The 27,684-nt window shown below is 43.9% G+C and overlaps 1 protein-coding gene across 5 annotated transcripts; it reads left to right on the forward strand.

Moving 5' to 3' along the window:
• Nucleotides 1-470: 470 nt before the first annotated feature.
• Nucleotides 471-27,099, forward strand: LOC117431427 (casein kinase I). Of its 5 annotated transcripts, none has more exons than XM_034052311.3 (11): nucleotides 471-1,194; nucleotides 1,646-1,752; nucleotides 9,917-10,043; nucleotides 10,384-10,482; nucleotides 13,921-14,004; nucleotides 18,737-18,876; nucleotides 19,695-19,773; nucleotides 20,388-20,462; nucleotides 21,109-21,215; nucleotides 22,049-22,145; nucleotides 25,375-27,099. In XM_034052311.3, the coding sequence occupies exons 1-11, from the start codon at nucleotides 1,072-1,074 to the stop codon at nucleotides 25,387-25,389; spliced, it is 1,053 nt and encodes a 350-aa protein (XP_033908202.1). In that variant the 5' UTR covers nucleotides 471-1,071; the 3' UTR covers nucleotides 25,390-27,099. The 5 variants fall into 5 exon arrangements, with proteins under 5 accessions (XP_033908202.1, XP_033908200.1, XP_033908199.1 ...); XM_034052308.3 differs by having other exon boundaries at nucleotides 472-1,194; nucleotides 22,049-22,197; XM_034052310.3 differs by having other exon boundaries at nucleotides 472-1,194; nucleotides 22,049-22,161.
• Nucleotides 27,100-27,684: the final 585 nt, after the last annotated feature.

Raw genomic sequence — 27,684 nt, forward strand, 5'->3', positions numbered from 1 at the left:
ACATTTTGCCCTGTGTAAAGACATTCAGATTTCATCATGTAGTAACTCTTAGACTGCCTGTGCATGTCTTAGTGCAGCATGCAGAGGACATGCAGCAACATGTGCAGTGCTGGCGTGTGCACACAAGAATGGTTATGGTGCTGAGAGAGTGTTACCAGTGTAATACATTGCTGTATTCCGTTCAGGGGGGCTCAGGATACTAGAACACGTCAAATATGTGGCACTTTGGTGTGATGTATGTGAGAGCTTAAAGAACCTCATTCTTACAAAAGACACAAGCCGCATAAAATGCCTGCTAGGGGTTCTCACTTCGATACTACTTCGCATTAAGGTGAGGACGGCCAAAAAGTCTGTGTGCGTGTGCCCGTGCCCGGGCCCGTGCCCGCGCCCGCCTCGCCGTCGTGCACGGTTTGGCTCGGAGCGCGTCCCCGCTGCCTGGCTGTTTTTCAGATTGACGTTAACGTCATGGCCCCGCCTCTCCGCAGCTGCTCGCTCCCCCAGAGTGCCTCGCGCTGTGAAGAAACCGCTGAGCCTCGAGACGGGCAGAGAGGAACGACAAGATGGCGGAGTGAGCGAGCGGTGCGGCTGAGAGACAGAGACGAGAGAAACAAAACACACAACCACGGCCGAGGAGGAGCAGACCAACCGCCACTAAACAAAACCGTCGACCCCAGGAGACAGGGGAGGAAGCAGTATCGCCAGGACATTACACAAGGCGATAATAAACTAGCTGGATAAGAGTTGCTAGAGAGAGAGAGAGAGAGGTCGAAAATATAGAGGAGGAAAATATCGTGTGGCTTAACCCCCTTTCCCCCCGAAAAACTCTTACCGAGAAATCCATGATTTTAAAACTTAGCACCTGGATTTTCATTTGTAGTCGGTAAACAAAGCGGCTCGCTCTCCCGCTGGCTCGTTTTATTTTTATATTTTCGTTTCCTCTGAAGTACGCGGTCGCTGACAGCTGCACCGGGACTCTATGTTATTGTATTGAAAGACGGAAAAGGGCGGCGGATTGAGCGCACAATAGCACCTCTTTTTTCAGCTCCAGCGTTGCCGGCGGTTTTGGGGGACATGGCGAGCAGTAGCGGCTCGAAAGCCGAGTTCATCGTCGGTGGGAAGTATAAACTCGTCCGGAAAATCGGATCCGGATCTTTTGGGGACATTTACCTGGCCATCAATATCACAAATGGGGAGGTAAAAAAACAAAACGCGACCTCCTCGTTTTAATAAAGTAGACAATGTCATGGCTGAGCTTTTACAGAAGGTTGTGCAGAAACGTTGAGGATACCATTTTGTAGTATGGTTCGTCCTTGTTTAGCTGGCTTTTTGCTGCTGCTTATTACTCTGTAATTACACACTGCAGCTTTCTGGGGTGTTTTTTGTGTATGAAAGTGGAGTAGTTTGATGTATCATGGCTAGTTATGTGAAATACGTGACATGTCTCTGTGAAAAAGCAGAGATGGGTCAGCCTTTGTATTTTTTAAACCTAATTTATTCTGGGACCTGTCGTGTAATTTACATTTCCCCACAGTACCGTCGTTTTTGTGTTAATCTTTTATTTATACGATTGTATCTGGAACATATTTGTTTGTTTTTAGATGAGTAATGAAACTGTTAACATATATTGTGCATTGTGTATTTTCAGGAAGTTGCAGTGAAACTGGAATCCCAAAAGGCCAGGCATCCTCAATTACTGTATGAAAGCAAACTGTACAAAATACTTCAGGGCGGCGTCGGAATTCCTCACATTCGGTAAGAGACCGGCCCCGGGTTTTTAAATCATCCTTGATCAAATGATCAAATATAATGCCCCCCTGGTTTGGTTTGTGATCAACTGGGACTTGTCAAACTGTTTATCTTGTTTGAATGGGGTGATGATACCTGTAGAAACCCCGACTCCCTTTTTAGGTCGAATATTCCTCTTTTTTAAGTGGGATAGCTGCTTTTTCTAAGTGGATGACGCGTTATAGATCCGGGGAGCCCTGTGGGTGTTTAAAATGATGCGGTGTATATGAATGTCTGTGTTCACGGAGCGGGGGTAGGGATTCGTGCGAGTTGGAAATGGCCGCTCCTCTCTTTTGTTGTGTTTTGTTCCAACATGTCTGCCTGCTCTCTGTGTTAGAAAATGGCGGATGGATGTCAAGTGAAAACAAGTTTGCGAGGCTCTCCGGGGCTTTGTTCTCCGAGGAGATCAGAGCTGCATTCCAGCTCTTAATGTGTCTCATCACAAAAAAAAAAATCACAACGTGGGGTGATAGGGAATATATATCTATAATGTACGTGCGTGTTGTCATGGTCTAAACAACACACAAACCAGCAACGAGAAATAACTATTTGAACTGTGAGGGTTGTAACCGACTTCAGACTTTACAAAACAAAATAATACCAGATTCAATTAGTGTGTATAATTAATATATATATATATATATATATATATATATATATATATATATATATATAATAATAAAAAATAATGTGTGTGTACAGTAACAGTCAACAGCCTAATTTAAATTTCACATACAAGTTTAATTTTGAATGCATGGGTAGAGTAACTCTATCCTGTACCAGATACATTTCTGATATATATTTAAATGATATACTTATATTTATTATAATTAAATTATATACACACACACACTGTTTAGGTTCCAGAATGAGTTGGGGTCCATTTTGCGATCAGTTGTTAACTTTCCAGGCAGCTAGATTAGTTAATGTGACAGATGCAAGCCTGTCCTGAAGCCCCTGGCTGTGCATCAGACTGCTTTAATGCTGGTTTGCTGTGGTGGAGCCGCTCGGGAGACACCCCACAATGCACTTCAGCAGGTTACCCCGAGTCATTTTGCAGGTATATTACAATGGGCCTGGGAGACTCCACACAGCAGCCACCTGAAGGAGTGTTTTTATTAGTGTCCGCAGGCCAGTGCAGACAGCCACAGCACACACTTGTCACTGTGTTCACACACATGCTGCATGGCTGAGAGCACAAGTTAAAAAGACAGTCCCCTCTACTGACAAGCACCCAGCTCCAAATACAACATGCAGCTAAAACTGCCATGCTCACAAGGGCGTTGAGTTTGACATGGGAGTTCAACAAAGCTCCAGAAGCCTCTCTTCAGTTTTCCCTTTCTTTGTTCTGCTAAACTTAGTTTAATCATTCAGCTGTATTACAGCTTTAAACTGCAGCTCTGATACAAGGCCATTGTTCTTTCATCAGGGATTGTTGGGGCTGTGTTGAAAATACAGAATATTTGAGGTTTGTGGAAAAAATTAACAAACTTGAATGCGCGTAGGAGCCCAAATAAATGTTATTGCTCGTCCGTCCTGCTGGATTTATTTTATTTCCTTACTGACAAAAGCCCAGTCAGTCCGCAGGTTTGAGTTCAATGAGGTGTTTCACTCCGGTGGCTTGCGTTGGATCCTGTAAGCCTTTCAATAAGGAGGACAGAGCTGTCCGTTTGATACTGGCTCTCTCAGTTCACAAGAGGACCTGGTAACAGAGCTTGAATTCTGGGCGCTGGTTCTGCTAATCCACACTGCAGTGTTAATGACGGCTTGTTCCCTTGCTAAGCCAGCCTGTCTCAGTGAATGCGTGCCACTGCCATCACTGGAGCGCTCTGTATAGAGAGGGTGCAGACAGATTAGACCCTGCGAGCACCCTGTGATCAATCTGGATCAGCATGTTACAGCTCCTCTCCCCCAGAGGAAGATTGCTAGACTAATCACCTGTTTGAGATAATGCTACCAGGGTTTACTCCTGCAGCGTTTAATGGACAGCATTGACAGTCCAGCCCAGGTCTTCTTGGTAAACTCGCCTCTTAGAGTAGCTTGATGGATAGCAGGTATCTGTGTTGGAGTGCGGCTTCAGACTTTTTTTTTTTTTTTTTGTTTTGGCTCTTATTTTAGCCCATGAGATCTTATTTTCTATCTCCCTATAGATTCCCTAATTCACTTGTGTCTTGTGGTAATGTCTTGCAGTGAATCAATACTTTATAAGTGGTAAGAATCTGTGTTTCCTGTAGAGATACAGTAATTGATTTGTCATGGTAAATTGCAGTACCTTCTTAAGGGCTCTGGGCAACCATTTTGTCTAGACATGTTTAAACAAGTCTCAGTTGTTGAATGGCAGAAAATCAAGACTCCCTCCCATTGCACAGCGGTTTAAATTATTCTTTGTAACAAAGATCATGTCCCGTGGATCTCCCCTGTTCACTTAGACAGTTTAATAGACTTGTTGGTATACTTTTATGTTAAAGGTGAACGCTGCTTCTGTAGAGCGCTTGAGGACTACTGTAATACAAATATTGTTTTTTTAACCCTGCTTGGGAACAGACGTCATCTTCTCTGGCTTTGACATGGTTTAGTAAACATCACAGTTTTAAAATCTTGTGCTCTAAGGGAGGGGACCATTCTGTTTACAAAAACAAACAATTGTTGGGTTGGCCAATATTTGACTACTGGCAAGCCATAAAGATCAGGATAGACTTATCCCCATGAAAGTATGGTCTGAAAGCAGACTGAGGAGGCTGCTTGCAGGTCAGCTATGAAATGAAGTTGAAAGCTGCTCCTGTTTGCTTTCAGGGTTGCTTGGACACCGACCGTGTTTCTTTGGTTTGCTGTGCTGTAGCTGGGGCTCTAGTTAAGTCAGGTATGCATCAATAAGAGGCTAGGCGGGTGCAGCTGCTGCAGTTTGTTGTGTAACCAGTCAGCTTCCTGCAGTTGCTGAAGGCTTCTCAATGGACAGACTGCTTATGGTGGCCTGTTCTGTGTGGGACAGCGAAAGGGGTCAGGCTGTTTTGTGGGGTGTGTAATCCTCTCACTGGACTGTGTTGCTCAACATGCAGCCCTTTCAGATTACAGCAGGGATGGAAGCAAGATCCTTGCTGCAGTGCGTTTGAGCCGTTCAAGGTGTTGCTGTGAGCTGTACGTTTTGTGAGGAGCTCTGGTATGATTGACTAAGCTCATTCCAGTAAGACCTGGAATGGCTTGATCTCTTAGCTGCCTTGCCTGTGCCAATTGCCTGTGGTCATCCTCCTCCTCTCTGAAAAAGTAGAAAATACAAAGAAATAAATAGGGACCCCTTGTCATTTTGACCTTGTTTAACCCAGATAGAGGTTGAAGGACTGGGTTTTGTTCCTTGTCCCTCATTGCTTGTCCATGCATTTGTCATTGCAGAGCATACACTGTATATCCCCCTTAAAACCATCTTATTCCATATATTCCTTTAAACCGATCAGCAGCGGCTATAAACAGCAAGCATCGCCCCTTCTGACGATGATGCAAGATTGTGCAATGGAGATCCCATAACACACAATAACTTCTCATAGGGGAATGGTTTCATTAAAAGATATGTTTCAGTTTGCATAGCGGTGGCTGTTTTTAAAAAGGGTAATATCTTTGAAAAAAAATAATCTTCTTTATCATGTAAATGCCAGTAGTCCTGTTTCAAATTTCATATCGGCTATGCAAAAGTGAAATGGTACAGTGAGTGGGTAACAGAGCGTGCTTCTGTTTTATTAGGTAATTTTCTGGATACAGTGAAAACCACTTAAAAGCATCACCCTTTAATTGAATCGGAAAGATCATAGCCGGATCAAGTTGCATTCTGAGAACAAACTACCTTTTTAAAATGCAGGTAAACATGTGAATGCATTGCCAGATTTTTTTACTGTGAATCTCGCCCATAGTCTTTGCATACAGTTGGCTTCCTTACTCTTTACCACCTCAGAAGATTGTCCTTGTGGGCTGGTTTTTGGGTTTCCTGTTCCTAGCAGCGGTGGGGGGTTCAGAGCCTCTCTGTTCCCACAGACACCTGTGAAGGCTGAGGAGGAAGTGGGTGTAAACAGAGCTCCGTGGATTCAGAAACCATGTTGTTGCAGCCTTAGATAATTGTACTAATCTAAAGAGCAAACACGACCTTCAAGCTTATTGATGGAGGGAATGGAGTGTAACTAGGAGACGCGTCCGTTTAGCAGTGTGCCAAGAGAGGGAAATGTAGACCGGACCTCCATAAACATTCGTTTATCTTGTTTACTTACGTCCTAAACTTATTTTGAGCGTTGGAAAGCATAGAGAACAGCACTAAGGTCATGAAATGAAGAGCCATTATGTATTCATGCCAAAAAGAAAAACACAAAATGAAAAGATCACATGTACTTGCTCTTCTTTTTAAGGACAGTTAGCTGTGTAGTGTATTTGGTATCGCAGTACGCATCATGAAGGGAAGTATGATTTTATCAACAGAGAATCGTTCCTCTTTCACTTGTAGCCCTCTCTCTGTGTATTATCAAGTCCTTGAACCTGCTGCCCACATGAAGAAATCCCCATTCAAACCAGTGCCTGTGCACTGTATTCCTCCCAGTGTCCCGACACACACAAACCATTCACCCAGATGTGTTTATTTTAAAACTCAATGCGACTCCCTAGGAAACAATAAAACTGTTCTGGAATAGGTTATTGACGGCCACGCTGGTTACATGAGGAAGCTCTAAAGAAGGAAGCTGCAAGTACAGTAACACAGCAAAGCCACTCTAAGGAGAACACACAGAGTAGCAACTTCAAGCAAAAAGCTTACTGTAAATACAGTTATGCAACTAACTTAGCCAAAGCCTCTTTCTTGACAGGTCAGCATGGTACAGTATGCTTTGTAATCCAGCAGGCCACCAAAGAATGTATTGATGATGAATCAGGACTTCTACAGTACAGTTTGTGGGACTTCAAAAGGCAGGGTAGCTCTGTGTTGAGTAGATGTGTGGGGAACCCACTGTGAACACTCTGTTCAAACAAAGTGGGCTGTGCGATACTGCTCCGGGCATTCGGGTGTTGTATTAAAAACACAAAGAAATCCGATTATGAAACAGTTTAGCTCTGTTCATTTCTGATTGTGTGTAGGGATTCAGTCTCCTAACAGAAGGCCTTGCCTAGTTAGCTGCACCTTGCAAGGTGTATGTAGTGCAGGCTGGTGGAAACACCGTGGCCTTGGTTTGGATAGGGAAGCTACCATTGAATCACCATTTTAGAAGCGAACCATGACCTTCTAAAAATACTTAGTTTGGCAGTTGAGACTTTGATCTCCCATTTTTATTTTTGGTTTTCCTGTGGCTGTATAGGTTAAGTGCTGTAACCTTTACCATGTTCACTTGTACTTCCAGATGTATTTTCTTCTGTATTATGGGCCAAGTCATGAATAGCAACTTTACCAGTGCTTGAGACATCCTGCATTTTTGAATTGTCCTTTTCTGGGAAGTGGTGGAGAGAATTGGGTGGAACTTGTTGAGCTGTAAGTTGCCTGTAACTGATGCCAAGCCTCTCCCCTGCCTGCAGGCACATCAAGGACACAATGGCGGCGAAACTTTCCATTGAGCCCAAAGAAGCCGCTCTGCTTTTGTGCTGCTTTTTTAAAGGTGCTTCCTGTTTCGGGCGCTATAAATGAACTTTTAACAGCGATTTTAAAAATAAAACCAGTAGAAGTGATTGGGCTGTGATTGTGACTGTGGGGGGGGGGGGGTGGTGGTGGTGTTTTCCTGTAACTGCAGCATATTGCAGTTTATGGAAAACCCAGAGTGGTGTGTGAGCGAATGCTGCAGAGGGTTTGTCAGCTCTGTCAGTGTGCGAGGCTGTTTCAAAGGGAGTTGTGTAATGGATCCCTAGTTTCTTTCATTGGGGCGTGACTCCTCCCCCCTCACTGGGAGGGGTTTGTACGAGCTCTGCTCAAGCCCAGGACCGTAGTAAAACCTGTGTGGGCTTCTCATTCATACAAGAATGGAGAGAACCTCATGATAGACTGGGAGACTGTGGTTGCTGCAGAGGGGCTAGGAGGCTGGATCTCTCGGCTTCAGGACTGTGTGCAAGTCGAGTCAATAGGCAGTGATGCAGCTTGTGTGTTTTAATTGTTGTATTTCTCCACTGCTCAGATTCAAGGGTGTTCTGTTTTAAACATGTCCACGTCTCACTTTATTTTGCAATGCCCACCTTGGTTCCCTGCCACTAAATTCATTCTGTAAGGTGTTGCAGTGCACCCTCTTTATAATTAACCCTGTTCCGCTGTGTAACTCCTAACATGGGAGCACTGCCATTTGCTCTCTTCCTTCCAGTATCCTCCCCTGTATGTGGGGACTGGGAGGGGGTTGTTCAAGAACTCAACAGGCTTCCCTTTTTGGCTCCCATCGCAGTGTAGTTTGTCGACAGCTGCCGTTGGGGGTTGTGAACTTTGCTAGAAATGGTCAGTGTGGCTTTGTCTTTAACTCGTCACCTGTTTTCCCGTTTCTACTCTCCCTAATCCACTTTAGCTGCTGCTGCCACTGATTGCGTTTGCAGTGGATCTGAGAAAGGAGCGTTTGAACAGCAAACCAGCCAGATTGCTGCTTCAGAGTCCCGGTAGTTTCAGATGTGCGTCTCTCTCTTTTGTTCAAATCTGTAATCCTTAACTTTCAAATTGTGACAACGTTTTACTCCCAAGTCGTCATTAGTGCAGTTTTCTCAGTATTGAGGGCATGCCCGCAGTCTTCTCGTATCGATAAGGCAGCCGCTGCTGTGAAGGTTAGAGTCCTCTCTGGAGGAAACAGTCTGGGAAATGGAAGCGCTTGTTCATGATCAGCGAACAGTGATGGTCAGCCAGAGAGTGTAGCGCTCAGGACCAGAGTACATGGAGTCTAATCAACATGCTACCAATCTACCAATCCTAGGTGTATCCAAACAGGGTTAATGTTCCTCTCCTCCACCACCTCCTTAGCTAAGGACAGCTCATCACTAATGAGACGTCTATCAGTCATACAAGAGCTATTTACTTATATGAAGTTCATTCTTTAGAATGCAAGTAAATTGGCTATTACAATACAAAGCTATGTGGTCATAATGACTCCTCTTTAAATGGCTGTGTATGCAGACTGAATAGAGCTGGGCAGATGTACTGTAGGTACCTTCCTCATTCCTTTTTGAGGTACAATGAAATGAGGTGGAGTGTCTGTACGGAGACAGTCATGTGATTTCTGAGGTGGAGTGTGGGTGTTTGTACAGAGACAGTCGTGTGATTTCTGAGGTGGAGTGTGGGTGTTTGTACAGAGACAGTCGTGTGATTTGTGAGGTGGAGTGTTGGTGTCTACAGAGAGTGTTGTGTGATTTCTCCACTGTGCACTTTGGAGTTGACATGACTCTTTGCACAGCCCTTTAAGTTGATATGCTCTGCCCTCCTTTACTGGCCCATCCACTGCTCTTTCCATTATCTAACGTGTGTGTGTGTGAGGGTGAGGGCTGCTCGCTGTACTCCTCACCATGCTGACTAAACCACAGCTGCTGCCCACGCAAACTCATTTTAATATTTCCCAGGCCTGTTCCTCTCGCATTAGCACTGATTTTAATGGTGGAATAGGTGGAGTTTGTTAGGCACCTTTGCTGTAATCTCATTATTAACTCTTCTGCACATGGGCTGACTAGACTTTACACAGTCAGTTTGTCTCCTCTCTCCTCTCTCTATCTCTCTCTCTCTCTCTCTCCTTTTGCAGAGTACAGTAGGAGGAGGATTTGTTCCTGAGCTTCTAAAAGCTTTTGCATCAACTCCCCCGTGCCTGTAGTGCTTGACCCACACAAGAACATTGTTGCTTGTTGGTGTATAATATTGTGTTTTGTAATTTGATGTTGGCATGGATTAGTACATAAACCGATGCGTCAGTTCTTTAGTATTGTATTTGAATTGCCTTTTGCAATATGGTTAATGGCTGTGTTCAAGTTTCACTTAAGTATATATTCACTTGATTGCTTAGGCCTAAGTGATATCTAATACAACATTTTAATTTTCTTCCTTTAGAAGGAAATGTGACATGAACTTGCTAGATGAGGAACCTGGCTTAATTTTCACGATTTCCTTCTGGCTTTTGTCTGTGTTGGTTTGACCTGTTGTATTTTTTTTGTTTTTGTTTTTCAGGTGGTATGGACAAGAGAAGGATTACAATGTTCTAGTCATGGATCTTCTGGGGCCCAGTCTGGAGGACCTCTTTAACTTCTGTTCCCGCAGATTCACAATGAAAACAGTGCTTATGCTAGCAGACCAGGTGAGAAGAGCAAAAATCTGTCTCAATAGTGAGGGGAGGGGAGGGGTAGCATTTGCCTTGCTATACCAGCAGAAATTGCCTCTGATTGTGGGCTAAATATCCAAGAGCCTGAAACTGCAATACTGCCAGCTGAACATTGGTGCATTGCACTCGTGAGTCAAAGTCAAAGCAGTGCGTTGAGAGTCTGTGCAGTTAAGAAAAGGTACAAGCAGTTGGGTGTACCAAAAGGGGTAGTACTGCTAATCTAGTTGAGTGAACCGTTCAACTCAACAACCCGTTTAAAGGTCAGCTACCATTCCAGTGACTTATTCGTTTCAAACTCTTCTCTCTCTTCCTGCAGATGATCAGCAGAATCGAATATGTACACACAAAGAACTTCATCCACAGAGATATCAAACCAGACAACTTCTTAATGGGCATCGGACGCCACTGTAACAAGGTAAGACGTGGGTTAGTAATGCAGCTGCCTGCAGGGGCTAGTTGTTATGCGCACAGTCTGACTACTTGGCTAGGACAAGGACATTAGATTATGGGTCAGTCTGATTATTCGGTGGGGGCGGGGTGTAACACAGTGGTGTGGGATTTTGGATTCTACCTGAACACCCACTCTGTCACAAACCGTTCTAAATGATGACAGGGTCGTTGTGCATAGAAGTTATGAAATCCAGAACACTTTCATCCATGTTGCATCCCAAATCCTCCTCCAAGGTATTTCGGATGTGACATGGACGCCCACAGTTGCTGTCTGTGAACACCTTCCCTCAGTCCCTCTACTGCAGCACCCCTGGTCCACAGTGCTTGTCCTGTGGGTGCTCCACTTTCCTCCCTGTAGCGTAGAGGATCATTGAGCTAAGCCAGCAGGCTTTAGCACATGGAGCCACAGTGACGGCAATGACTGCTGTTCTGTTAAACTGAAACGCTGGCTCCGTTACTTAAAAAAACAAAACTTGTTTACAATTAATCTTGGCTTCAGAGTGGATTATATTTGTGTTTTAGACCCTACCATAGTGGTGCTAATCAACTAAGACAGGTTTTTTATATATATATATATATATTTTTTAAACTGATACCCTAATGCCACGAGAGAATTAAAGTGTTACATTCGAGCAACAAGGAGGTTGATCTTGTTTGAAACTGGGCAGGCAAAACAAGTGACTTATCCTCATTTACAAGGTTTTCTTTCCCTTTCACAACAGCATGCATGTTTGTGGGTCTGTCAAGTATAATTGATGTATAAACCCACAAGCAGTCATTGGGCATTGATGGAAAGCTTGATAAAGACTTTTTTTGTGTGTAGTGAATTCTGTTTTCGTGAAGGGGTTTCCTCCGATCTAATCTATATTAATACCAATCAGTATCCTGTTTCGATCAGCCTATACAGTATGCGATGCATTCAGTCCCAACGTGTGCATCTAACCCTGTTCTTTGAGAAGGGAACTTCCATGAATTTTAGCAGAGTCATTTTTCAGTTCAACAGGTATGCTTCCAACCAATCACTTTTTTAAAAGGTAAAAAGCTGCTGCTCCTGCAGTGCTAACTAATGCTACTGCATGACTCTTCACTTGTGGTAATCCATATCTGACTTTCCTTTTGCAGAAAAAAAACATTTGAGGTATTTTGTGTGGTTTTAATTTTTAATTTATTTTGTAATACTGAAAGTTGCCTGGTTTTTATTTGTAAAGTTACAAATATTTATGTTGAGCCCTTGCAGACAGGCAACATTGGCAAAGTTAAAGCATGATGCATATTGGGTCTAGACCTGCCAGTACCAGGATAGCAGCGAGTACTGGGGGTAGTGAGCCTCAATTTCTCTAAAATCAGACTGACTGACAGGTCACGTTATGTACCATCAAAGCCTGTATTACCATTTCTGGCACTGCTACCTCAAACAAGTGTTTACCATTGTGTGTCTGTGTGAATGCCAGCCTCAAGCTTTTTATTTTTAATTTGATATTTTATATATATTTGTAATTTTAATTTGAACTTTAACAATTGTCTGCAAAAAAGAACAAGCAGCAGCGCGTGAGAGGTGAGGAGTCTGTGCGTTTAGTCCTGCGCTGGACGTCCTACTTGTGCATCGGCTTCCTGATTTGAAGCGCTTCAAGCAGATTACGCTGTAGGAGACAGCAGGACTCCTTGCGTGAAGATGGGATTTTCACATGCTCTTGTTAAACCTGATCCTACCCCGGCTGGAGTCGTCAGCTTCTCTGTGCCAACTTTATCACGCTACTCCTGCTTCCCACACCCAACCACTCCCTTTTTTCATTTTTTTTTTCCTCCCCTAATTTTCTCTTTTGTATTGGGCTGTGTAGTTCCAACGATGGGGTGCTGATTCTTAATCGGGATGATTATTTCATGTAGTTTATTCCCCCCCCGTTCTAATTTCAGTATCAGATCTAGTGATTGGCTTAGGGTCTGTAAATGGGTCCCATCCATTCCGGTCTCCTTTTTTTTTTTTTTTTTTTTAATTCCTGCTTAACGATGTATTTGAATGACAGCTAGATCCTGTCACTTTGCCCTTGTCCAGTCTATCCGGGAGGCACAGGCTTGGTACATGCTAGAGCAGGAGGCGACTCGTTGTTAGGGTTCGAGCCCTTCGTACCAGCTAGCCTTTGTTTAATAGGGTGTGCTGTAACTCCTGATGTATTTGAGGGGGTTTAGGGTGTTAGGTGACTAGTAGGGGTAGCTGTTCTCTTGTGTTTTGTGGTTATCGTGACTGGAATTGGGCAGTTATCACACCCCACCCTTTCAGACAAGATCAGTGGATTTCATTTCTTCCAGGGCCCTAAATGATCCCCTACTACCAATGCAACAAAACCCAAATAGCAGTCCCACGAAAGATTTGAATTATTCGTATGTGTCCTTTTTTAGGCTGAATGTAGATCTCCCTGATCTTCCCTGTGCTGCTCCTGTTAAGTTTAAGACGCTGCAGTCAGTACTTTTCCTAGATGGTGATCCATCTCCTTACACGTTCCCAGTCTGGCTTTTGAATGAATTGTTTCCAGATTAATTTGCAATCCCTGCTTGTGTTGTGTGCTGTTCTTTTTATTGGTTTGTATTTGTTTTCTCCAGCACTCCTCCTCCCTGCATGCAGATTAGCCTGATGGTCCTATTGAATGGTGCCAATATGCCTTCTGCCCTCTTCCTTACTGAAGTGATATTCAAAACAGACTTTATAACAAGGGCATCATTTCATACATGGCTTTAGCGTTAAGGAAGTTGTTTTTGTGGGGAGGGTAGCGTCCTCCGTTTTAAAATCAGAAGCTGGCAAATGTCGGCTGTTACTTTGTGTAATAAGATGCTTTAAAGAAGAGAAAACATAGTGCCAGCAAGTTCACGCTTCAGCTCATAAGCTTTCCAACGCTCAGCATTTCTCTTTCCTTAAGTTGCATCAAGAATCTGAGCCACTTTGTGTGTGGCCATTGGCAATGCTATGGTAACGCTGATTTATTTAAGACTTTGCCAAGAGAAACAGGCTGCACTGAGTGGTTATGATTCCATCAAACAAGGAGGGCTTTGGGACTGCAGAACCATTAATCAGTTAGGTAAAACCATGAGCAGTTTACCAAATAAATAATTGTACTTTTCAAACCGAATATATCTTGTAATTTTAGCAAAGTGCCCTGTGCAGAGGACCCTGCCGCTGCTTTTAGTAGCGATTCGCTCATTCCAGTAGTTGGGCGAGACCTCCCCGGTGCAGCTAGCTCTCCTGTTGTAGTTTGAAGAAGGCTGGTATCTGGCTTCCTTCTCCTGCTGCTGCTCCTCCTACTCCTTGCTCCGTTCTTTTTCTTGAGCCTTGGTGTTGCCTGTCTGCGCTGGCCTGGTTGGATTGTCAGCAATACTGTTTGATGCACTGCACCCTCTATCGTTTGTTCAGTGTTTAGAATCTCCAGTGGGGAAGAGGAAAAGAAGCTTGGCTGTTAGTTCTTCTCAGGACCCATCTTTCTCAGGATTAAACAAGGTCTGAAACAACTACTGTCTCCTCCTCCTATTACTATACTGCTCCTCCTCCAACCTCCTTTTTGCTTTCAGCTTTCTTTCTTTAACCCCCCTCCCTTTTTATCAGTAACCAATACTTTGACTGTGTAGAAGAACACTTCTTGTGTTGGCATTTAATCCAGACACACATGCTAAACAGACCTAGACCATGAACAGCACTCTATCCAGAGCGCAGCGACCTGCCCAGGTTTACAGGAGGCTCTGTGTGTGTGTGTGGGGGGGGTTTGTGTGTGGGGGGGGTGTTGGTGTTTTAAAGGGCTATCCCGTGGGGAGTGGGAGGTATGTTGGGGCTCCAGGATCCCATGCCACAGGTTCTCTTGAGCAGTGGCTTCAAATTCTGATCCTCTGGGACTGGCAGCAGCCCAGTATTGGATTGGGAACTGCTGGTACTGCAGGACAAGACTCGTTTCTCCTGAAATTTTAAACTGGGAAACCTTGAATGTCATGGTAAGGATGGCAGTGAACACAAGGGATGAGGAGGTGGTAAAACTGGGCAAATTGCTTCCACTGGCTAGCTGCTAATACTAGGACTAATCCAGTGAGCTTGAATGGGAAATGAGACCCAGTGCATAGCAATTTGATCCAGTCCTGGTTTTACAATTAGTTTGACTCCCATGAGCTCATTACCTGTACACGGGGCTAATCAAGCTTGTTAAAATCTGGCATGGATGAAACTGCTATGCAGTAGGAGTCTTATTTCCATCCCTGTGGTTAAGTCTCTTTACTACAGATTGATGGGTTTATATATATATATATATATATATATAAAATAAAAATATAAAGTATTGAAAAAAACAGAAGAACCTCCCAAGTTCTGATTGTTGATTTCTGTGTGTGATTGTTGCTGTTGTAATCTCTTTCCATGGATAACAAACATTGGAAAATTCTGTCATTTTTTATATGAATTGGTGATTTTATTAAAAAAAGTGGTCCAGCCTTTATAGTGAGCTGGGGAGGAGTGTATAAGGCAGTGCAGTTGATCAATTCCTGGCTTTACTATGAGTTTTTAATAAGGCACACAAGCTTGTTGATACACTGGCTAATCAAGCTCTTCATAAAGCCTGGCCTGGGGAAACTGCTATGCAGTAGGAGTCTTAATTCCATCCCTGCAGGGGGTTAGAGGGGCTGGGCTGCAGTGTGGAAGCAGTGGGTTTGTTTAAAATATAGATGTTTATTTTTAATTCACTAACATCACCTAGTCTCGGCCACCTTGCAGTTGGACAGTCACGCCATGGTCTGCTCAAGGTAAACATGAACTCTGAATAAAGAGCTAATGTGTGTGTGAAATGTTAATTTCTGTGTAGACGTTTCAGGATGAAACCCAACGTTCAGCTGTCTATCGCTCGAATGGTTCAGTTCTTGAGTTTCAGATCAGATCTGAGCAGATGTAGACTGTAAGCGCTGTTACAGGGATGTGTGCAGCAAAATAATCTGTTCTTTATTTAAAAGGATAATGATATACCGAGAAACTGTAGCCTTATAACCGCTGTAGGCATTGTAGAGGGATCTGTGATCCTAAATATATGCAGACTTACAGTACAGTAGGTCTTTTTCTTCCTTTTTTTTCTTTGCGATTTACAGGTTTGGTTGCTCAGCAGATAAGGAATCGATTTAGTGTTGTGCTGTATTTTGCAGATGAAGCTCTGTTGATGCAAGGCTGCAGCCGAATGCACAGCCTGAGCAAACAGAAGCGCAGTGCCGACCACAGCAAGAGCGAGAAGGGGAGGGGGGGTGGAAACAAACGCACATGATTCCGCTGGATTCTTGTTTCATGTTAAACCTGAAATGAGTGCATGTAGGATATTGGGCACTAGCTAGCTGTTTCTACACTTTTGGAAGTTGGCTGTAAGCTGTAGGGATGTAATTATTATTATTATTATTATTATTATTATTATTGTTGTTATTGTTATTCTTGCTTGACTTGTGAAACGTTTCACTTTTATCTTTGTGACAGTTCAGTGACCCTGTGGTGGCTGTCTGTGGTGCAACATACTGTACGTGTTCACTTTTCATAAAACACATCAAAACCACATGGCAGCTGGTTTAACTTTCTTGACGTGTCACAGCTTGTCTGAAGCAGAGCTCTGAAACCCAGGGGCTGGGTGCAGGATTAGTGTGCTTCTTACCCTGCTTATGCAGTCTGTGCTTCATGTTCTGAAACTGCTGATGTACTGTAAACTGTTCAACTCAAGCTCTAGTGCATTTACTTCAGCTGGTATATGACACATCGACCTCAGTTGCTCTGTGTATTTTGTATTTGTTTTTATATAGTGCCTTTCATAGTGGACCACCATCACAAAGCGCTTTACAGTGGTAGGTAGTCACTTACAATGGGACATAGATTTAACATCTCAACCGCAGGATGATGCACAAGGAGGTTAAGTGACTTGCTCAGGGTCACACCGTGAGTCAGTCAGTGGCAGAGGTGGGATTTGAACTGGTGACCTTCTGGTTACAAGCCCTGGACTTTAACCACTGGACCACAATTCCTCCTATATTTTGAAGGCTAGTGTTGGATACAGGAAAGGTAAGGCTTGGAGATCCAAGCCCTGCGGTTGGCTCCTAGATTAAAGTAGTTTTTAGCAATACACGTTTATAGAAGTCATCCAGTTTCTTACCAGGCGGCACATGGACCTTAAGCATGGGGCTTATTTGATCAACACACAGTCGCTCCCTAATACTGTCACCCTAATTCTCACTGACACGCCATTCTCAGCACAGTGACTCCCCTCTCCAGTTACACCACCACGCTGCATGCTTAGTGAGAGCTCCAGTGTCCCCTTGCACATCCGTGTATTACAAACCATTTAATATAGAAAACGAGTGCCTGGGCTCGCGTTAAGCCTGGAAGTGGCTGATGTGTGTTGCTTAGATGCTGCTTTACTCTTTGTGGCTGGGCTTAACGGGGGAGGGGAGCATGTTCTCTTTACTGGAGGTAATAAGGTTTGAATTCCAGCCCAAGCTGAGCAAGCACAGTAGTTTGTACAGCTAGAGAGCTCTGCATGCACGCCATGAGCACATTGCACTCCTGCTACATTAGAGAGCTCTGCATGCACGCCATGAGCACATCGCACTCCAGCTACATTAGAGAGCTCTGCATGCACGCCATGAGCACATCGCACTCCAGCTACATTAGAGAGCTCTGCATGCACGCCATGAGCACATCGCACTCCAGCTACATTAGAGAGCTCTGCATGCACGCCATGAGCACATTGCACTCCTGCTACATTAGAGAGCTCTGCATGCACGCCATGAGCACATCGCACTCCAGCTACATTAGAGAGCTCTGCATGCACGCCATGAGCACATCGCACTCCAGCTACATTAGAGAGCTCTGCATGCACGCCATGAGCACATCGCACTCCAGCTACATTAGAGAGCTCTGCATGCACGCCATGAGCACATCGCACTCCAGCTACATTCACACGCGTCCGCCTAGAGAGGGGAAGCAGCAGGGTATTGGACGACTACAGTGCTTTAGAGCAGGTGTAGTGCGAGCGATTTTAATTATCAGTAAATGACTCGAGACAAGGGTCTGGGAGGCAGTGTGGTTAGAGCAGAGACGCCGGCTGGGAGGCGGTGTGGTTAGAGCAGAGACGCCGGCTGGGAGGCGGTGTGGTTAGAGCCGAGACGCCGGCTGGGAGGCGGTGTGGTTAGAGCCGAGACGCCGGCTGGGAGGCGGTGTGGTTAGAGCCGAGACGCCGGCTGGGAGGCGGTGTGGTTAGAGCCGAGACGCCGGCTGGGAGGCGGTGTGGTTAGAGCCGAGACGCCGGCTGGGAGGCGGTGTGGTTAGAGCCGAGACGCCGGCTGGGAGGCGGTGTGGTTAGAGCCGAGACGCCGGCTGGGAGGCGGTGTGGTTAGAGCCGAGACGCCGGCTGGGAGGCGGTGTGGTTAGAGCCGAGACGCCGGCTGGGAGGCGGTGTGGTTAGAGCCGAGACGCCGGCTGGGAGGCGGTGTGGTTAGAGCCGAGACGCCGGCTGGGAGGCGGTGTCGTCCAGTGGGTAGAACTGAGGGATTGGGCAGCAGTGTTGGTGGTTAGAGCCGAGTCTTGGGGACATAGATAGATAGATGCTTCCTCTGTACGCTGTACAATTTATTAATATCCTTTACTGTAAATGAGACCTGCCATTTGTGATCTTGAGGCTTTTAACATTTCCAAACGTTAAAATGTTTCCGTCTCTGTCCGACCGGTTTTTTTTAAATGTTGTCTTGTCACCTTACACACTGTAGCCCAGTGCCACGTAAAAAGGTTCCGTTTTTATAGTGTCTCATAGGTTCATCTTGGATGCTGTGTGCCATGACATGGGCAAGCATATTCCGAGTGAAACGTCTTATCCAGTGGTGTGGGTGTTGGAGGTTGTGTGTGGTTTTTATTTATTTATTTTTTAATAAAAAAAGAAACAAAGCTGAATGTTCTTAAGCAGTACAAATGCATATTCTACAGTTCAGTCTTCTAGCCAGCTGTGTTGGAGACAGAGAAACTAAACGCAAGGAATAAATTACCAGTTGGCAGAAGCACAGGACCAGGTAATTGGTCTACTAGGTTTATGTCTCTCTTCCTGGAAGTTTGCTGCAGATTGATACAGCAAGGCTGCAGGTAACAACAATTGATGTCATCCTGACATTAAGCCCAGTGCATTTTGCATACAGAATTGCATTGATTTTAAATTGCATCGATTTCCTTCTCTTTTCAGTTGTTTCTTATTGACTTTGGTTTGGCCAAAAAATACCGGGACAACAGGACAAGACAGCACATACCCTACAGAGAAGACAAAAACCTGACTGGTACAGCTCGCTACGCCAGCATCAACGCACACCTGGGCATTGAGCAGAGGTGAGACGGGATTGTTGAAATTGCAATTCCAGTGCCACTGTTCAATTGCAATTAGTTATGCTGCAATAATTACACTTGCACTAAAGTAACAAACTGCTACAGACTAGCTTGTTTATTCGAAATAACCAAGCAATAATCACAGGTACACATGCAGAAACATGCTATGCAACTTTTATATTTCATCAAACAAATGGGGTCACCAAAGGTGTTTGAAAATACAAGATTAGTGATCGAATGAGAAATGTGTAATTGAACTGTAATCAGTCAATTACATGGTATGATTACAATTACGCAGGTTCCACTACAATTCCAGTTGCATTGGAATTACGAAAGCTGGCAATAGCCCATCCCCTTGCATGGTGGTTGGAGGAGGAGGAGCCCCTACTCCCCTTCTGGGTTTCCGTGGAGGAGAAGCTTGTGTGCTGCTGAGTTTGGGCCGGTCCCAGCTGGTAGTGGCAACAGCTTGTTTTCTTTCTTCTCTTGCCAGTGACCTGGAATCCCAGATCTCGTAGGGTCTCAGCTGCTTGTGAAGGAATTCGCTCTGGCAGATAGGGAGGGGTGTTCTTGTCCTGTCAGTTCTCTTTAGTTGCGCGCTCCTGTCAAGCAGGGCCCTACTTCACAAGAAACTGCCACCCCCCCTCGATTCCTTCGTTATTTCAAACCCTACTGCATTATAAAGTCGTTTCTTTGGATGTGACTAACCATTTTTTATAGCAATGAAATCAATGATTGGATTAGTACTTGCGGAGAACAATGTTGAGCTGAATTGGCTGATGCTAATTGTTTCTCCCTGATCTCAAATCCTCTCTCTTTCTCAGTCGCCGGGATGACATGGAGTCTCTAGGATACGTGCTTATGTACTTCAACAGAACCAGTCTACCCTGGCAGGGTCTGAAGGTAAGCCAGGCAGAGACCCAAAGGCTGGGCTTGAACTTCCCAGTGCCTGCAGCTCTGTGTAGTATCCCTGGAGGAGATGGACTCGTTTCTGCCCAGTGACGGCACGCTGGGAATCAACCTGCTGGTTAGCAGCAGTATCAGCTGCTTTAGTGGTGGAACACATGGCTGAATGCAGAGGCAGGGGGATTATATGGGTCACGACATGCTAAAGTGAACTTCATGTACATAATCACTTATTTATTATATAGTAAGTTACTCATTCCATGACTCTGAATTCAAATTAAGCACGTTGATAGCAGTGTCTTCTTCATGCTGACTGTGGAATAAATTAAGTGGAACAGCTGCTACATATTTCCTATTTTTATATAGAAATGCCCTTGTGCTAAGCATTTTATTTATTTTTTGCACTGGAAGACCACGTTAAAGTGATAAACGAAACCCCTGCGGAGTAGGTGGGAGCGATCAGATTATAAAATATGATTTAATCACACACACACACAGTGCATGCGAGGGTAGCTGTAATCCCTGCGGGGAGAGGGTTCTGTAGCAATCTCCTACCTTCATTTCAGTCGGTGTTGCACAACATTTTATATTCTCGTCCACATGTTCCACAGGCTGCCACAAAGAAACAGAAGTATGAGAAGATCAGTGAGAAGAAGATGTCGACACCTGTCGAGGTTTTGTGTAAGGTATGTGGACCAGTGTGCTGTCCCTAAGCTTTATGAGAAGGAGATGCGCCAACGTTTGTTTTTGCAAAGCTCCAGTTGGGTCTCCCAGAGGAAAGATTTGTGTAACTTCATGTTTTGAGTTTGGTTTAAAGGGTCATTAGAGATTAAACGTGATTCCCAAATTTATGCTGCTTTGGTAAGACCTGGTTTGACCTGGTCCTAAAACAAATGCAACTGTCTGGGGATTTAAAGGGAAATTGCTCTGGGTAGAAGTGAATATTGTTGTAATGTTGAAGCCTTGCAACACTGTGTGGAGCTCCCTTAATGGAATTGACAGAGGTGGGGCAGGGTGTTAACATTAAACCAAACCATTGTACTGTGGAGCGAGCAAGTATTTCATTAGCAAACAACCCTGTAATCCACCCCAGGTTAGAATCGAAATGTAAAGGATTGCTCAACAGCATGGTAAATGGAAGCTTTTCTCAGGGTGGCATTAAATACATTTGATAATGGATGCAGGTATGTGGGGTGTGGGGGCTCAGTACTTTGTCAGTACTGAGTTGTGATATAGAACCTGTTGGTTGGTTAAATCGGCAGATCTGTGTTCTATATGTGTTAACCATTATTTTTCCCTGCAACCTCTCTTTGTCTCTCGGTCTCATGCTAGGGTTTCCCAGCAGAGTTTGCAATGTACCTGAATTACTGCCGTGGGCTGCGGTTTGAGGAGGCTCCTGACTACATGTACCTGAGGCAGCTGTTCCGCATTCTCTTCAGGTGCTCTGCACTAATAGTTACTGGCTGTACAGCCCGTTTCCTAGGGATGGGCTCATACCTATTTAAAAAAACAACTTTGTGCTTGTTCCATTTTAGCTCAAATGAAACACAATTATTTAAATTGCAAGAATGCAGGTTGCCTTTTCCCTTCCAGTATCAGACTTTGAAACTTGTTGGTTATTTAAGGGTGAAATCCTTTTAATTTAATACATTTCATATAAAATGAGTCCAGTAGTTCTGTGTTGGGTATTTGTGTTGCTCAAATCGAACTGGTAATCTGCAGTGTTCCCTTTTGGCTTCTCTTTTTTGCTTTGTGTTAGACCTGAAATACCTTGAGCTTGTTTCCATGCGCACAGATTGACCTCCAGTCTGAGCTGATCAGGCTGCTCCTGCAGTCCCATTGAACCTCCGTGGATAGTCCATCCTAGTTGAGTTTGACGGATGTTGGCGGTTCTTCACCAGCATTCATTTGTTTTCAGAACTGAAATGATGGATGCTATTGCTTTGCTTCCAATAACCCTAACAGTAATTGAGCTTTTTGTTCCTGCTCACCCCGGATGTGGATTAAATATTTCCACCCACTCGTCATTTGATTGGTTAGTGTTGTGATGTACTTCCATCCACACACTTTGGGATTGGGTCAGAAAACAATCCTGGGCAGCTCAGATTGGTAGCCTGTGTGGGCTGGCTAAATTAGCATGGAAACGCAGTATCAGGGACAGCAGAGTTTTCAACCCGGGTTCAGTGGTGCGTGGAAACGAGGTATTGTTTGTGTGTGTGTCTGCTGTTGCTGCTCTAGGGCCCAATCAAACGGTCTTCTCCCTCCCTCACAGGACCTTGAATCACCAGTATGACTACACGTTCGACTGGACCATGCTGAAGCAGAAAGCGGCCCAGCAAGCCGCTTCCTCAGGGGGGCAGGGGCAGCAGGTAGTAACCCCTACAGGCAAGCAAACTGACAAACCCAAGACTAACATGAAAGGTTAGTAGCAAAGAGCCAAGCGACGTTGAGTGCACCAATTGCTTTTACTTCAGACCAGCCAAAAAGGAATTTGGACAGAGCTCTCTTTCTTTTTCTACTTTCTTTCTTTCTTTTTCTTTCTCGCTCTCTTCTCCTCGCTCTCTCTCCTTGCTCTCTCTCTCTCTCTCTCTCTCTCCTGCTCTTGCTCTTCTCTCTCCTTTCTCCCTCGCTCTTCTCTCTCTCTCTCTCTCTCTCTCCTGCCCTTGCTCTTCTCTCTCCTTTCTCCCTCGCTCTTCTCTCTCCTCCTCCTCCTCCTCCTCCTCTTCTCTCTCGCCACCCCCAAATTCTTTTTTGTTGAATAAAGTAAATAAAATAAATTTAAATAAAATAAGCTTGTGTTAGTTCAAGGAGGCAGCTGTAACACAAAAGGAGAAATTCAATTGGTCAAGTCTTGCTGAAGCAAGGACGTCCTTGGGAAATTTGACTACTAACTTTGAACCAAAGTGTTCTTCTTTGGTACAAAAGGGTGAATGAACCTCTCTCTAAATGGGGCAACCTTTGCAATGAAATTGTTTTATAATCAATGATCCTGGACCTAACACTTGTTTGATTGGAATGGGAATCCATGTTGAATCGTATTGAATGGAAAGGGTTTAATGGGAGTGAGATTTTAACTAAACACTAACTGTGGTGTCTCTGTGGTATTGGGGCATCTTGATTGTAACCTGGTGGGTATTTGGGTATTCTGCATTTTATTTATTTATTTTATTTATTTATTTATTTATTTATTTAATTTTATTTTATTTATTTATTTATTTATTTTTATATATATATATATATATATATATATATATATATATATATATATATATATATATATATATATATATATATAGACTTCAATGCACACAAGATCTGATACAGAGTGGGAAATGTGTATCTGGACTCTTCAATACAGAAGAGTTACTTTTGGACCAGGCTTCTGAGCTGCTGAACTGCAGCTGTGTGTTGATGTCTTCCTCACATGCGATTTATTGATGGAGAATAAGATACAAAGTCTTTACTGACCTACACCGTTTTAAAGAAGGATGGAAATAAGGCTCCCATTGCATAGCAGTTTTACTCTGATTTTAATAACTCACCGGTGCTTTTTACCTGTACCCTGTGGCTAATCAAGCTCTTAGTAAAACCTGGAATGGCTGAAGTGCTTTGCAATTGGAGTCTTCTTTCCATCTGTTAAAGAATGTCTTGGTCACTTTGAGGTGGCTTTCCCAGTGCGGTGTATGAGGGAGACTTTCAGCCAGGGAATTGAATGCAAGACTGGTATTTGAGCTTGAAAGCGCTTTGTTTGGAATGTATTGCTGGTGTCCTGGAAACCATGTTGGCTTCCCCGTTCTATCAGATTGTCTGGTCACAATACCTTCATTGTTAATGCTGGCTTATGTTGCAACCCTGCTGCATAATCACACAAAGAAGTACTACATTAAACTTGTTCAGAGCAAACAACTACAGCACAGTGTCCTTAAACTGGCTTTTGCTGTTAACTTTTGGTCTGCTGTGCGAAACTAAGCATTCTGAGACACTCTGTAGATTCCCAGCAGGTGTAGGGGCTCTAACCCATGCAAGGGGAAAACACATGACCAAAGCTGCCAGAGCCAGGCTCCTATATCCATGACTTATAGCAATAATGAGGCTGTTCTGCACAGATTAGGGGATGATATTGTACGTGGCGTCTACTGGCTTGTTTTATAGTCCCTGATTTCAGCACTATTCTCAGACCACCTTGAGGCAACGTTCAATATGTCAGATTTGTCAGTCTGGGTCTGTGACTTGACCCTGTATTGCTATAGCCGGTTCTGTGAGCGCGCTGTGGCATTTTAATAAAGATCTTTGACCTAATTTGGCTCAATGGATATTTCCGTGCCGGAGGCGGTGTTTGGGTGGTTCATCTGGTTACAATGCAGAAGCAGCAATGCTGAAGGGCTCATTTCCGGGGTGGGGGTGGGGGGGGGGGTTGCAAGCTCAACACTTTGTAGGATTTTGAGTAGTTTTAAAAACACAGAACATGTTTAGAGGTCTGAAACTTTTTTCCAAAGTGCAATCTGAAGATAAGCTTGATTTCAGTATAATTGCAATAAACTATAAAACTGGTTAGTTTTTTTTCTGTAAAGTTTCAGAAAGTGGAAGGCTTTTAATTTTTTTTTTTTTTTTTATGTACTGCAGGAGCCCCTCACAGCAGCTAGTTGTACACGGAGGTCAGCTGGCAGATAGGCTAGCACTCCCATATTAAAACTGTATTGACCACCTGGTTGTCTATCTTGCCAGGAGACAATATGGACAGCAGTGTGTGTATGGAGGGACACTCTGCAATGCCAGAAGTGAGTGGAGCCCGTTCGAGCTTTCCACGAGACTCGGGAGTGGAGGGACTCTCTGCAATGCCAAAAGTCAGTGGAGCCTGTTCAAGCTTTCCACGAGACACAGGAGTTCCAGTTTGTTAATTGGAGAATGCCCCAGTTATGTGCTGCTGGTGTTTGTGTATCCAGGCTCCCTCTCCCTCTGTCTTTTCCAGCTGGTATTCTTGAGCAGACAGCTGCTATACAGTATGTGTCCACACCACACAGCTATGGCAGATATGCACCTAGCGTGCTACAGCTGGACTCCTCCCCAGGCATGACATAACTGCCCTGCTCTGCTCTGCTCTCTTTATGGACTGCTGTGTTGGCAGGCTGGGTGTAAAAAAGGAAACCGGGCTTTACTCCCACGCTGGTAATTGGAGAGGCACGTGGGTTAGCACTGCTGTGTTTTTGATCACCAGGAGCTCTCTCGATGTCTCCTGCTAAACCTAGAGCTCTTTTTGGAGCGGCTTCAGATTGAAGCTGTCCTTTGTTCTCCACCTCGGAGACTGTAAACGCTGTTGCTTGGGCTGATGGAGCAGCAGGTATAAGACCTCCCAGTCATTTGGAATGACGGTGCATTTCCGAGAGGTTCTATCTTTAGCTTTTTATATAAATGTTTTATGTAACCCGATGACGGCACTAATGGGCTCGGACCTCGTGTGCATTGTGTAAGAGGCTCTGTGGTGAAGGTGCTCTCAGATGGGAGCTGTGCTGCTCTTCATTCGTTGTGATGTTCCTGGATGAAAGCATTACAAGCAGCTACAGGCTTTTAACCTCTTTTTTGTGTTTGTGTCTCTCGCAGGTTTCTAAGCATTAAGACGATGTAACGAAGCACAGCAGAACAGTCGTAGTGGGATTTACCTTCTAATCGCTCCCCGGCATCTAGGATTTAATTCACAAGAACCTGCCAGGCATCGTGGGCAACCAATTTGTTTCGCTGTATAAGAACTTTTGTTTCATATATTATATGTAATGGATATATAGATATATTTACACAGTGTGTATCTATATATGAGTATATGTATATATTATATACATTATACACAGAAAAGAGGTGGCTATGTAAGGAGCCTTTGAAGCTGTAGCCTTTTTCTATTGTCCTGTTCCTGAAGACTGGTGTCCTGGTTTCTTTAGTCCCCTCCTCTACCCCCCCCTCTTCAAACTGAAAACTACCAATGGTTGGCTCACAAAGGAGAACTGTGCGTATGCCAATTTTCTTTTTGATTTCTTATCTCCGGACTGATCTGCTTGGATTCCACCCCTCCCAGTCTCCTCCCCTCTCTCACACACACACACACGCACACACACACAGGGGCACCGTATGAGCAGTGTGTGTGCACGTCTCCGCTCTCCCTGCAGTTGGATGTAATAGTTTTTAAAAGCACCTATATATTTTTTTTTTCTATTTCCCTCCAGACAAGCCTATTTTTTGTTTGTTTGTTTTGAATGGAAAAGTTGTAAAACTTCCAGGAATGGTTTGCATCTTCATTCGAAGTGAATAGTTTGCAAATGTAGGGGGGGCATGGGACCTTTCTTAGTTGTTGTTTTTTTTTTTTTTTTTTAGGGTAAACAAGACTCTGCCTGCTGATCTGTGCTAGAAAAGAGCGTCTAATGTGAAGAATTTAAAGTTAAATAAATCAAACATTCTAGTGACTACTAGGTTTCTCTTAGAGCACTGCATTAACTATAATTGTACTCGGTATAAAGAATTGAAATGGTATGTTCATTACATATTAGGCTTCTCTTCCTCACTCAACCTGTATGTAAAAATCGCTTACACATAATTGTACACTTCCATGATCTGGGATATTTTTTTCTTGGAAACGTAAGATTTTGTTTAAATTGTAAAAGTAAACAAACCGTTTCTGTTTAACGAAGAGGTTTATTTTATTGCTGTGATGACAACACTTTAAAAAAAAAAAAAAAATGTAAAGAGAATTCTTCCTTCCCATTCTGGATTTAATTTTATTTTCATTTTTATCAGTAAAGATTCAAGAATCCTTTAAATACAAATTCAGTATGTTTCCTTTACAGCTTTTTCCTTTTTAGATTTGTAGAAATGTGTCTTTGTGGTTCTTTCAATAAGATGATTTTCATTTTGTATTTTTGATTCTCATTTTGTGAAAGGGTGTTGTGTGTTTTGGTTCTTCCTGCGCTGAAACAGACCCTCATGTAAATATCTCTGGGACTGTGTCTCTGCAGCTGAGAGAATAGCAAAGCAGCTGTTTGCAATGGTGGCTTTTTAAAAACAAGAAGAATTATTCAAAGAAAGTGTGTTGGAGGGTTTGTGGTCTTTTTTTTCTTTGTTTACTTTTGAATCTTGTGAAGCAGAAGGAAATGTGAATGAACTTCTCACTTTTCCTTTAGCCACACCCAGTGCGCACACCAGTAACTTGTGAGCTGACTGGCTGACTTTCTCCCTCTTACTACTCCTCTGACCCAGCTTCAAGTATCTTCGTGCTGGACATACTCAGTGTCATTTATTCCCTTTTAGCATGTCAGAATAAATTAAAATGACTTGTCAGAACTGCCGTCCCAGTCTTCTGTGTAATTAAAAACCCAAAAGCAATCAAAGGAGTTAAGCACCCAGAATTGTTTCGAAGCTCTGTCTGTCAGGTACACCTACTCAGAAGTGATTCCAGCCTCGTTTCCATCGGATCAGTCAATGTGTCTACAACCAGTTGGTACCTTCACATGACCTGAGCAAACGACGCTGAAGTTTGAGCTGTGAGTGAAGGATTCTCATTATTCTGAGAGTCCACTCACTGTGTGGTTTAGTCTGATGAAAGTGAAAAACAAGGCATTCATCAGATTGTGTATGCCTGGGCTAGTGTTGTGAAAGGACTAGTGCCAGGCTAGCAGACCAAACCTTCCCATTCATTTCAGTCAAATAAGAAACAACAGCCGTTTAAAACAAGCAAACAGCAAAGTTACCACGAGTGGATTGATGCCAGTGCAGGTGCAATTTTTCTGAAAATGAGTTGGATTATAAACACTGCTGTTAGATTAGATTTTATTTTGTTATTCATAGCGGTATTCTTGCCCTTCAAAGTTCACAACTACTAGAATAAGTGCTCTGGTTCTGTGTGCAGTGTAACACTGATCAGTGAAG

Source organism: Acipenser ruthenus, chromosome 22 (assembly GCF_902713425.1).
Source record: "Acipenser ruthenus chromosome 22, fAciRut3.2 maternal haplotype, whole genome shotgun sequence".
Classification (NCBI taxonomy): domain Eukaryota; kingdom Metazoa; phylum Chordata; class Actinopteri; order Acipenseriformes; family Acipenseridae; genus Acipenser; species Acipenser ruthenus.